General features: G+C 36.1%; 1 protein-coding gene across 3 annotated transcripts in view; it reads right to left on the reverse strand.

Annotated features, from left to right (window-relative positions):
* The window catches only part of LOC307172813 (NACHT, LRR and PYD domains-containing protein 12-like), a 166,871-nt gene that overhangs the window by 52,621 nt on the left and 101,558 nt on the right, over positions 1-12,692 (reverse strand). The window contains exons 9-15 of one of the 3 annotated variants that reach the window (XM_079895464.1): positions 11,094-11,264; positions 7,155-7,325; positions 4,830-5,000; positions 3,533-3,703; positions 1,176-1,346; positions 536-709; positions 283-428 (exon numbers count right to left, since the gene is read on the reverse strand). The exons of 1 other annotated variant lie outside the window; for it this stretch is intronic. In XM_079895464.1, the coding sequence (XP_079751590.1) occupies positions 395-428; positions 536-709; positions 1,176-1,346; positions 3,533-3,703; positions 4,830-5,000; positions 7,155-7,325; positions 11,094-11,264 (1,063 nt within the window). In that variant the 3' untranslated portion in view covers positions 283-394. Of the gene's footprint in view, positions 1-282; positions 429-535; positions 710-1,175; positions 1,347-3,532; positions 3,704-4,829; positions 5,001-7,154; positions 7,326-11,093; positions 11,265-12,692 lie in introns of those variants that run through there. One more of the 3 variants, XM_079895463.1, reaches the window with a different exon arrangement.

The raw sequence follows: 12,692 nt of genomic DNA on the forward strand, positions 1-12,692 counted from the left end.
TCACAATAATTTGACTTTCACACACACCGACATAAAGACAGAACAATAATAATGTGACAATGGCAAATATCCTCTTCAGATGAGCTTCAATCAAATCTCAGGAAGACTTTCGACAAAGACATTAAAATCATCATCATCATCATTAAACCCTATAAATAATCCAGTTCCCGAAACACAGATGAAACTCAGCTCTGAAGTTCATTACTGTTACTGTGATTGTGTTGAGCTGCTCACTTTACTGAGATGGATGAATAATAAAAATAAAAAAAACAATTCACTAATAATAGATAAATGATAAGAAAACTTTATTAGATATTATACAAAATATTAATGTACATTTATACACAGTAAATCCAATAAAGGTCACATGACTTCAGTGTTGATGATGATGTCTCTATATTGACCCCATAGTCACAGCCGTTGAATAACTGTCAGTAAATAAAACACAGACAGTAACACATGCATTACTGACACATCTGATCAGAGGATTGACTAGTTCAAGTGACATTATTATATGATAAGAATCAATACTTACTGCAGTGTCTTGATCTTATAATGTGGATTATCTTTTAAAGCAGAGAGACTCTTCACACTCTTCGCATCTCGTAGATTATTCCCAGACAGATCCAGTTCTCTGAGGTGTGAGTTTGATCTCAGAGCTGAAGTCAGAGCAGCACAACCTTCAGCTGCGATATTACAAGATATCAACCTGTAGAACAACGACACACACTTTAATCTCTCAGTTCAGATAACTTATAAACCTTCCTCAAATTTCATCATCAAGATCATATTTGATACATTTGAACATGATTTTTCACAAAAGATGAATGGATAATCAAGTAAACCTAAGTTGCTTCAGTGCAGAAAATGATAATCTTGAAATATTACTAACATTATAAAGGTTATTCTTATGTTTACTTAAAAATCCGTAAAGATTCCACAGCAAAAAGTCACATGACCCATGAGCTGAAGGGACACGTTTTAAAATTATACTTGCCTTTTACTTGCTAAAAAAAAACTATAAACCATCAACCAGACAACAGAAGGCAAGTAGTAGATTGTGTGCAACAGGTTTTTGATCATGTTGATAATTTAGATCAAATATGATACAGTAGGAATTAAAGGGTTAAAATAATATTATTCTAGTCTCAGTTAAGATTAATGTATGATCTTACTCCAGTTTCTCCAGTTTACAGTGAGGATCCTTCAGTTCATCAGAGAGCAGCGTCAGACCTTTATCTCCTATTATATTCAGAGTCAGATCCAGTTCTCTGAGGAGTGAGTTTGATCTCAGAGCTGAAGCCAGAGCAGCACAACCTTTAGCTGTGATCTCACACCTCCTCAACCTGTAGAACAACGACACACACTTTAATCTCTCAGTTCAGCAGGAACTACACAACCACAGAGAGACTGCGATATTAAATACTAAGGGCCAGATTTACTAAACAGGGCAAATTATCGTGAGAGCGCAATCCCATAAAAGTGCCGATGGGAGTGGAAAGTTCTGAGTTTGATCGACTGACGAAGCGGAAGTTAAAGAACAGAGACTCAGCCGGATCATTTCCATAAAGACCAACACAATCTACCAGTTAACGTCTTGTTTCAGACTTGCTGTTTTTGGGCGGTAAATAATGGCTCAAACACCAGCGGCCTGATGTATAAACGTTGCATACGCACAAAAAAGCATTGAAATGTGTGTACGCAATTTCCCACGCACAGATCGGGATTTATAAAAAATAAACTAGTGTAAATATGTGCGTACCGTGCGTACACACCCTTTTACTGGAGTGAGTGAAGTAATGAAGTGAACAGAATGATTGAAACTGTTTTACATCTGATATACACATTTAGGTTAAATATGCCACTCTCATTAATGGAGTTAAGCACTGAAATTTAATGAAATCATTGTCCAGAAGTTACAAAATGTTTTATTAATTTAAATAGAAATATTTGTAGTGAATGCACTGCTTTTGAACACTTTTCCTGTGGCATGCTGTGTTTTAATGTTTTAGCCAGCGAGGATTGCTTGGCACATGATAATTGTGCTTTATATTCTGATCTAAATAGCAGATGTTCTGAGAAAATATTTTCACGCAAATAATGATCAATGATGAGCACTTGACTCCGTCTAAGCAGATTAGCAGTGACACAGACGGTATAATGACAGGCAATGAAGAACTCGCTCGCTGATCGAACGGTCCATTGGTCGGGTTGAATAAGTGCGCTGACTCAGTGCTGTACGATCTGCTGCACGCAGGAGCTGTTGGTGTCGAGCACAGACAGAGAGGAGCCCAATCATAACCACTGTCATGCTCTTCACACCATTAAGAAAATACTATTGTGTTTGAAGGATAGAATTGGAAGGAAACAGTAACGTTTTACATTTAAAATGTTTTGTCAGTGACGCTGAGTCAGAAAATTATTTACACTGCAAACAAAATATATATAATCCCCAGGACCAGAGTTGAGAACCACTGACATAAAATGCATATACATATCAGTCGTCACTCTATATCTGCCAATAACATGTCTTAGTAAGATGATATTTAAATGCTTAGTTTTATGATCAAAGCTCTGTAATTTTAAAACATATAATGTAATGCAATACAATGATGACTGAGAGATAAACTAATAAACCTTCCTCAAAAGCCTGATGATCATATTTGATACATTTGAACATGATTTTTCACAAAAGATGTATGGATAATCAAGTAAACCTAAGTTGCTTCAGTGCAGAAAATGATCATCTTGAAATATTACTAACATTATAAAGGTTATTCTGATGTTTACTTAAAAAATCCATAAAGATTTCACAGTAAAAAGTCTCATGACCCACGAGCTGAAGGGACACGTTTTAAAATTATACTTGCCTTTTACTTGCTAAAAAAACTATAAACCATCAACCAGACAACAGAAGGCAAGTAGTAGATTGTGTGCAACAGGTTTTTGATCATGTTGATAATTTAGATCAAATATGATACAGTAGGAATTAAAGGGTTAAAATAACATTATTCTAGTCTCAGTTAAGATTAAAGGTGAACTAAGTAACTTTTTTTACCTTAACTGAACAGCTTCGGAGTCATTGGAATGGTTATATTACTTATTTCGGGTTGAATGGTGGTCGTTTCGCACCCCCCCGGTGCCCGTGAGCGGAAAATACGCACTTGCAACTTTGGGGCAGCGGGCCACCGGCCGCCGCGTCAGGAAGTCTCGCGTGATATCAGGTCTCGCGATGTAAACAATTGCTTTACGGCCAAAAGAAATCTGCTAAAATGCCGTCATTATTGCGCTCCCTCACGCTGTTCGAACCCGAATGAAGAAGACGTTTTAAAGAATGTCCCATCTGCTTTGATGTCGTTGATCTGCTAGCCTCTGGTGTCTGAGAATAGCCAACGAGTTTTTACAACAGTGTTGTCAAATATCTTTTCCGAAGCTGTGGGGGGAGCTCTAGAGAGAAACCTTCGAGCAAAAAGCGAGAATACAGCGAAGAAATCCCGAAGTTACTGAGCCCCGCTTTAATGTATGATCTTACTTCAGTTTCTCCAGTTTACAGTGAGGATCCTTCAGTTCATCAGAGAGCAGCGTCAGACCTTTATCTCCTATTATATTCTGAGTCAGATCCAGTTCTCTGAGGAGTGAGTTTGATCTCAGAGCTGAAGCCAGAGCAGCACAACCTTCATCTGTGATCATACACCAACTCAACCTGTAGAACAACGACACACACTTTAATCTCTTAGTTCAGCAGGAACTACACAACCACAGAGAGACTGAGATATTAAATACTAAAGGCCAGATTTACTAAACAGGGCAAATTATCGTGAGAGTGCAATCCCATAAAAGCGCCGATGGGAGTGGAAAGTTCTGAGTTTTATCGACTGACGAAGCAGAAGTTAAAGAACAGAGACTCAGCCGGATCATTTCCATAAAGACCAACACAATCTACCAGTTAGCGTCTGGTTTCAGACCTGCTGTTTTTGGACGGATAAAACTTTGTGAATATTACATGTAATGCTTTTTTTGTCTTCATTTATAAATATTTTATATGTATGAATATATAGCCATACATGATCAATGCATATATTGCAGTATATTGAAAAATATATGCACTAGTTTGCCATATATGGAAATGTATTATGTAATATATCGCATTATATTTTGCAGTATTTTCCCATATAGTTTTGTTCTGTAAGGGTGTTTACACTGCAAAAAAATTAAATAAATAAATAAAAGAATCCCCAGGACCAGAGTTGAGAACCACTGACATAAAATGCATATAAATATCAGTCGTCACTTGATATCTGCCAATAACAAGTCTTAGTAAGATGATATTTAAATGCTTAGTTTTATGATCAAAGCTCTGTAATTTTAAAACATATAATGTAATGCAATACAATGATGATTGAGAGATAAACTAATAAACCTTCCTCAAAAGCCTGATGATCATATTTGATACATTTGAACATGATTTTTCACAAAAGATGTATGGATAATCAAGTAAACCTAAGTTGCTTCAGTGCAGAAAATGATCCTCTTGAAATATTACTAACATTATAAAGGTTATTCTTATGTTTACTTAAAAAATCCATAAAGATTTCACAGTAAAAAGTCTCATGACCCACGAGCTGAAGGGACACGTTTTAAAATTATACTTGCCTTTTACTTGCTAAAAAAACTATAAACCATCAACCAGACAACAGAAGGCAAGTAGTAGATTGTGTGCAACAGGTTTTTGATCATGTTGATAATTTAGATCAAATATGATACAGTAGGAATTAAAGGGTTAAAATAACATTATTCTAGTCTCAGTTAAGATTAATGTACGATCTTACTCCAGTTTCTCCAGTTTACAGTGAGGATCCTTCAGTCCATCAGAGAGCAGCTTCAGACCTTTATCTCCTATTATATTCCCAGACAGATCCAGTTCTCTGAGGTGTGAGTTTGATCTCAGAGGTGAAGCCAGAGCAGCACAACCTTCATTTGTGATCTCACACATCCTCAACCTGTAGAACAACGACACACACTTTAATCTCTCAGTTCAGCAGGAACTACACAACCACAGAGAGACTGAGATATTAAATACTAAGGGCCAGATTTACTTAACAGGCCAAATTATCGTGAGAGCGCAATCCCATAAAAGCGCCGATGGGAGTGGAAAGTTCTACGTTTGATCGACTGACGAAGCGGAAGTTAAAGAGCAGAGACTCAGCCGGATCATTTCCATAAAGACCAACACAATCTACCAGTTAGCGTCTGGTCTCAGACCTGTTTTTTTTTGGGCGGATAAAACTTTGTGAATATTACATGTAATCCTATTTTTGTCTTCATTTATAAATATTTTATATGTATGAATATATAGCCATACATGGTCAATGCATATATTGCAGTTTATTGCAGAATTTAAGCACTAGTTTGCTATATATGGAAATGTATTATGTTATATATCGCATTATATTTTGCAGTATTTTCCCATATATTTTTGTTCCGTAAGGGTGTTTACACAAAAAAAAAAAAAAAAAAACAGGACCAGAGTTGAGAACCACTGATGTAAAATGCAAATATCAGTCGTCACTCTATATCTTAGTAAGATGATATTTAAATGCTTAGTTTTATGATCAAAGCTCTGTAATTTTAAAACATATAATGTAATGCAATACAGTGATGATTGAGAGATAAACTAATAAACCTTCCTCAAAAGCCTGATGATCATATTTGATACATTTGAACATGATTTTTCACAAAAGATGTATGAATGATCTAGTACACCTAAGTTGCTTCAGTGCAGAAAATTATCATCTTGAAATATTACTAACATTATAAAGGTTATTCTTATGTTTACTTAAAAAATCCATGAAGATTTCACAGTAAAAAGTCTCATGACCCACGAGCTGAAGGGACACGTTTTAAAATTATACTCGCCTTTTACTTGCTAAAAAAACTATAAACCATCAACCAGACAACAGAAGGCAAGTAGTAGATTGTGTGCAACAGGTTTTTGATCATGTTGATAATTTAGATAAAATATGATACAGTAGGAATTAAAGGTAGGGTAGGTAATCCTGTTCAGAAACACTTTTTTTTATACTGGGTGAAATGGTCCTTCCATCCTGATAGTAGTCAATACATTATGTGTTTAGAAAAAGGAATGAAAAAAATCTGACCTCTGTAGCAGCTGCAGGACAGTAAAAACTCTGACCAATCACTGCCATTCGGTGCGAATGTAAAGAACCAATCAGATGCCTTCATGTCTCGTGCCCGAGCCCCACTGCGCGCGCTGCCCTGCGTGCACTGACTCATCACATGTCACCGTTCCCGGAAATATTCAGCTCAAAGCACCTGCATATGCAGTCAGCGAAGGCAAACAAGGCAAAAACTACTTCCTCGGACCCTGCCCGCACTCTTGAACGACCTCCTCTGCTTCGCCCTCAACCCCGGACCTGTCCTCGAACCGACGATGCGGTACTTGTCTCCGGACTCGGAGTGTACGTTAGTCTTCATTAGAGTCAACAATGTTTTCATCATGGAAACTCTTACATGAAAAACACCGTATATGTTATGAATCTTACACGAAATTCACCTTCATCACAGTGTAACTGATGGTAATGGAAAAACGTGTATCAATGCAACCTGTTTTTAGTTTTGCCTTATAAATATAGCTCGTTACCGAATGAAACTTTACCATTATCGATATGCTAGCTTGATAGTGAGTACTAAAATAAATCTTATTTGTTTATATTCATAGTGATAAAGTTAGGTATTTTATTACATATGATTCTGACATGATGTCACTGTATGTACTGCGCTCCTTCCTCTCCACTCGTCTCAGGTAATAAATGCGTCTTCCAGCTGAGCCTGAGCGTTTGGCGTCGCGCGTTCATGTGTTTTGGGGGCGTGGCTTTGGAAGGAGCTCAGAAGGGAGGGGGTGGGAGTGAATGGAAATAATGAGCTGTGTTTATTGCAGATTAAAAGGTCTACAGTCACTCGATTTTTATATTTTCTTTTTCAGAGTACTTACATTTTAATTATGTATTGGTATATAAAGACAGTTTAAACAAATTTGGAATGTTTTTTTTTTAGAAAAAGGAATACCTACCCTACCTTTAAAGGGTTAAAATAACATTATTCTAGTCTCAGTTAAGATTAATGTATGATCTTACCCCAGTTTCTCCAGTTTACAGTGAGGATCCTTCAGTCCATCAGAGAGCAGCGTCACACCTTTATCTCCTATTTCATTCCCATTCAGATCCAGTTCTCTGAGGTGTGAGTTTGATCTCAGAGCTGAAGCCAGAGCAGCACAACCTTCATCTGTGATCTCACACATACTCAACCTGTAGAACAATGACACACACTGTTAGACCTTACCAGGTTTTTTACAGTAAAATGTACTGTTAATTTAACAGTTCTTTACTGTAATCTACAGTATGTTACTGTAAAAATACCATGCACTAAATAAATTAAAACTTCAGTTAACTAATTTCACTTGCAGAAACCGACTGCTTTAAATTGACCTACAGTCATTTAAATGTATAAACTAACATTCATAATGCACTAATAATGTGAGCAAACTATTACTGTGAATTTTCATTTGAAACCACTTAAAAAAAATATTGTAAATAAAGAGATTACATCGTCTGTTAAATAAAGCAACATGCAGCATATCATCAGTGTTTCTAGATCTTCTCCTGGACTGAAGCACAGGCTCTACTCTTCAGCACAACGGTGACCCAAAAAAATTATTTTACAGTAAACTACTGGCAACAGTGTTGCCAGTATAAACCTGTTTTATACCACGCAGTTGTTATTGAGATGTTTAATTGAAAATGTTTGGTTTGAAGTTACCATTATATGGATCAGTGTTTGCTTTAGTTGGGTTCTGGACTCTTGACCTTTTAACGTCAGTTTTTCTCTTGCTTGAACTGTGTTTTTTGCAAGCCACGCTTGTGCATACATACCTTTTGTGTGTGCAGTTTGTTAAATTGATTATGATGACAAAAATCATCCTTTAGCCTGTTCATTCACTAATCTCATTCAGAGTTTAATTCTGTATCAAAAGTGTTACATTACCACCGCTGTGAAACTATAGCAATCACTTACAATGACAAATTTCTTTAACACATCAAGCACAACCAAAGAAACAGAGCTACACTGTCTTGCAGAAACACAGAGATATCAAAAATCAGCACATGTCTCTCAACAATGGTGGCAATATTTTTTTTTATTCATACTGCAGTGCATGCTGGGAGTTTTATACTATCCTGGAACCCAGCATGCATTGCGACATGAAACTTTTGATTGTCACCATTGTTGAGATTCATGTGCTGATTGTTGATGTCTGTGTGTGTCTAAATCAAGCAGGAGTTCGAAGTGTATTAATGCACTGTATTGTTTCAATATCTTTCACAATAAATGTTAACCGAAACATTGCTGGATTTCATGTTGTAGATTCACAGATATATGATTAACAAATATTAAAACCCATAAATTCAAAGCTTATACACAGGAAGAGAACAGTGAATCAGACATGTTCAGGATGATCATCGTATCATCATAACAGCCAAAAACACCTGATCATTTTCCTCTTGACTTTTTCTTGCCATAACAAATGTGTTTTATAAACTCACTGTTAAAACAGCCAGAGAGAAATTTATAGTTGAAAGTCAAGAGCCCAACTAAAGCAAATACTGATCTCCATCATGGTGACAACAAACTTTATATTATATTCAATAAAACATCAACAACTTAATATCTGTTAATTCTCAACAATAACTTTTGTAGGCTACATGTATGAAAGAAATAATGTTAAACTGGTTTGTAAACTGGTTTCACACTCGGTGGCTGGAAGTCTGTTCTTGTTTCTCTGTCCTTCAGTGATTCTGCTTATCAGGTGTTCATCAGTGTCTCAATTCACTCACTCCTTTTCATTCACTACTTCAAGGGGACTATATTAGTGAACTAATGTAGGGAATAGTGAATGAGGGTATAGGGTTTCAGACCTGCTTTTTTTGGGTGGTAAATAATGGCTCAAACACCAGCGGCCTGATGAATAAACGTTGCATAGGCACAAAAAAGCATTGAAATGTGTGTACGCAATTTTCCACGCACATAATGGGATTTATAAAAAATAGAGTAAATATGTGCGTACCGTGCGTACACACCCTTTTACTGGAGTGAGTGAAGTAATGAAGTCAACAGAATGATTGAAACTGTTTTACATCTGATAAACACATTTAGGTTAAATATGCCACTCTCATTAATTGAGTTAAGCACTGAAATTTAATAAAATCATTGTCCAGAAGTTACAACATTTTTTATTAATTTAAATAGAAATATTTGTAGTGAATGCGCTGCTTTTCAACACTTTTCCTGTGGCATGCTGTGTTTTAATGTTTTAGCCAGCGAGGATTGCTTGGCACATGATAATTCTGCTTTCTATTCTGATCTAAATAGCAGATGTTCTGAGAAAATATGTTCACGCAAATAATAATCAATGATGAACACTTGACTCCGTCTAAGCAGATTAGCAGCGACACAGACGGTATAATGACAGGCAATGAAGGACTCGCTCGGTGATGGAACGGTCCATTGGCCGGGTTGAATAAGTGCGCTGACTCAGTGCTGTACGATCTGCTGCACGCAGGAGCTGTTGGTGTCGAGCACAGACAGAGAGGAGCCCAATCATCACCACTGTCAGGCTCTTCACACTATTATGAAAATACTATTGCATTTGAAGGACAGAATTGGAAGGAAACCGTAACGTTTTACATTTAAAATGTTTTGTCAGTGACGCTGAGTCAGACAATTATTTACACTGCAAAAAATATATATAATCCCCAGAACCAGAGTTGAGAACCACTGACATAAAATGCATATAAATATCAGTCGTCACTCTATATCTGCCAATAACATGTCTTAGTAAGATGATATTTAAATGCTTAGTTTTATGATCAAAGCTCTGTAATTTTAAAACATATAATGTAATGCAATACAATGATGATTGAGAGATAAACTAATAAACCTTCCTCAAAAGCCTGATGATCATATTTGATACATTTGAACATGATTTTTCACAAAAGATGTATGGATAATCAAGTAAACCTAAGTTGCTTCAGTGCAGAAAATGATCATCTTGAAATATTACTATCATTATAAAGGTTATTGTTGCGTTGACTACCGTTCATCGCCGCCCGCTGGCGGTAGTATGCATTTTCACGCGCGTGCAACGGCTTCTTCCTAGTATGTGCTGTCGGTGTTTAGTAAGGGCAAACGAGCACCACAAACAGTTTGGAAACTCTACAGGTTACACTGCACAAAACAACAAACCCGCAAAACTCTGGAAGACTGCCGGTAAGAAAACTAATCTGCTTACCTGACTCATAGACTCCTGCCGTTTAAAGCCAATGCTGTTCTGAAGCGGTGTTTGTTTAAAGAGGACGTTACATTGCTACGGTAACTGTTTATGTGGGTGGCGCAAGCCCTAACTGTTTATAGTATTTATATATAGGATTTTGTAAAATGATGTTTTAGAATGTTTGCATTGAATATGTGACGTTTTGTACATGTGTGGATAATAATGGGTTCAAAAAAGAAAAAAAATGTTTTTTTTGTTTTTTTTTTAATGTCATGTTTTTTTACACTGGTGATTTCACCTTTTTCTATTTGAAGGTTTTTCACCTGCTATTTTAAAAAGAAAGAAAAGTCAAAATAAACGGACCAAATGGATCCAAAAGGACTTTGCTGAGTGGAATCCTGTTCTTTTTATATTCAGAGGCGAGGTTTTTCCTTTTCAAGTGTGGGAAATTGTGCAGGAAAGTTACAACACTTGACAGTTATTCTTATGTTTACTTAAAAATCCGTAAAGATTTCACAGCAAAAAGTCACATGATCCACGAGCTGAAGGGACACGTTTTAAAATTATACTTGCCTTTTACTTGCTAAAAAAACTATAAACCATCAACCAGACAACAGAAGGCAAGTAGTAGATTGTGTGCAACAGGTTTTTGATCATGTTGATAATTTAGATCAAATATGATACAGTAGGAATTAAGGGTTAAAATAACATTATTCTAGTCTCAGTTAAGATTAATGTATGATCTTACCCCAGTTTCTCCAGTTTACAGTGAGGATCCTTCAGTCCATCAGAGAGCAGCTTCAGACCTTTACCTCCTATTATATTCCCATACAGTTCCAGTTTTCTGAGATGTGAGTTTGATCTCAGAGCTGAAGTCAGAGCAGCACAACCTTCATCTGTGATCTCACACATCCCCAACCTGTAGAACAACGACACACACTTTAATCTCTCAGTTCAGCAGGAACTACACAACCACAGAGAGACTGAGATATTAAATACTAAGGGCCAGATTTACTAAACAGGGCAAATTATCGTGAGAGCGCAATCCCATAAAAGTGCCGATGGGAGTGGAAAGTTCTGAGTTTGATCGACTGACGAAGCGGAAGTTAAAGAACAGAGACTCAGCCGGATCATTTCCATAAAGACCAACACAATCTACCAGTTAGCGTCTTGTTTCAGACCGGCTTTTTTTGGGTGGATAAAACTTTGTGAATATTACATGTAATCCTATTTTTGTCTTAATTTATAAATATTTTATATGTATGAATATATAGCCATACATGGTCAATCCATATATTGCAGTATATTGCAAAATATAAGCACTAGTTTGCCATATATGGAAATGTATTATGTAATATCGCATTATATTTTTGCAGTATTTTCCCATATATTTTTCTTCTGTAAGGGTGTTTACACTGCAAAAAACAACAACCCAGGACCAGAGTTGAGAACCACTGATGTAAAATGCATATAACAGGGTTTCTGCACACTTTTTAAAGTCAAATTTAAGGCTTTTTGAGACCTTTTTAAGACCCGAAGAAATCAAAATTAATACCATGCATTAGGGGTGTGCAATATTGACAAAATATGTCTCGATATTTTCAAAGTTTTGTGGATAATAATTAGATAATATTTTACTGATTGTGTTTCTGTGCTTGGTGCCATGGCATGACACAGAAGTGGCATCAGATCTGGCATTAATATATTTACACTGCATTTACAAATGCATAAATAAAGCTATGAGATTGTTAAATATGAACTGATTTCTAATTTTAAAGTTCTGATTAAAGGGTACTTTAAATGTGAAACTAAAACCGCCAGTAGGTGGCGGCAAGTCACTGTCTTAAGTGAGTTGAGGGAGTCATTCATTCAACCAATTTGATCAAACGACTGATTCATTCAGGAAAAGAAGCAAGTGATTGTTCATTGAATCATTACACTGATTCGTTCAAAACGCGGATTCCAGTCAAAAAATCGTCACTGTCTTGTTGCATTGAGATTCTGCTACGGTTTCATTTTGAAATTCTCGTCAGCGAAATAAAGGGAAAACAAAAAATATTGACAATATTGTTTATAAAATGTAACTCACAATGTTAATTTATTGTTAATTTAACTGTTATATAAAATAAATATCACATTTGCAATTGTGCACGGGAAAACGGAACTCTTGCTGATGTGATATTGTAGGTCTATGATAACAACATAATGTGATATAAATATAAGACAAAAACTCATTTGGGAACATACCTATAACTGCACACATCACGCAGTGAAAGCACGAGAGACAAAAGCGATTTCAGCTCGCAGTACCTCGTACATCGTTAAACAATGATTACAATATCATAAT

This window comes from Squalius cephalus (assembly GCF_949319135.1).
Source record: "Squalius cephalus genome assembly, chromosome: 2".
In the NCBI taxonomy this organism is placed as follows: domain Eukaryota; kingdom Metazoa; phylum Chordata; class Actinopteri; order Cypriniformes; family Leuciscidae; genus Squalius; species Squalius cephalus.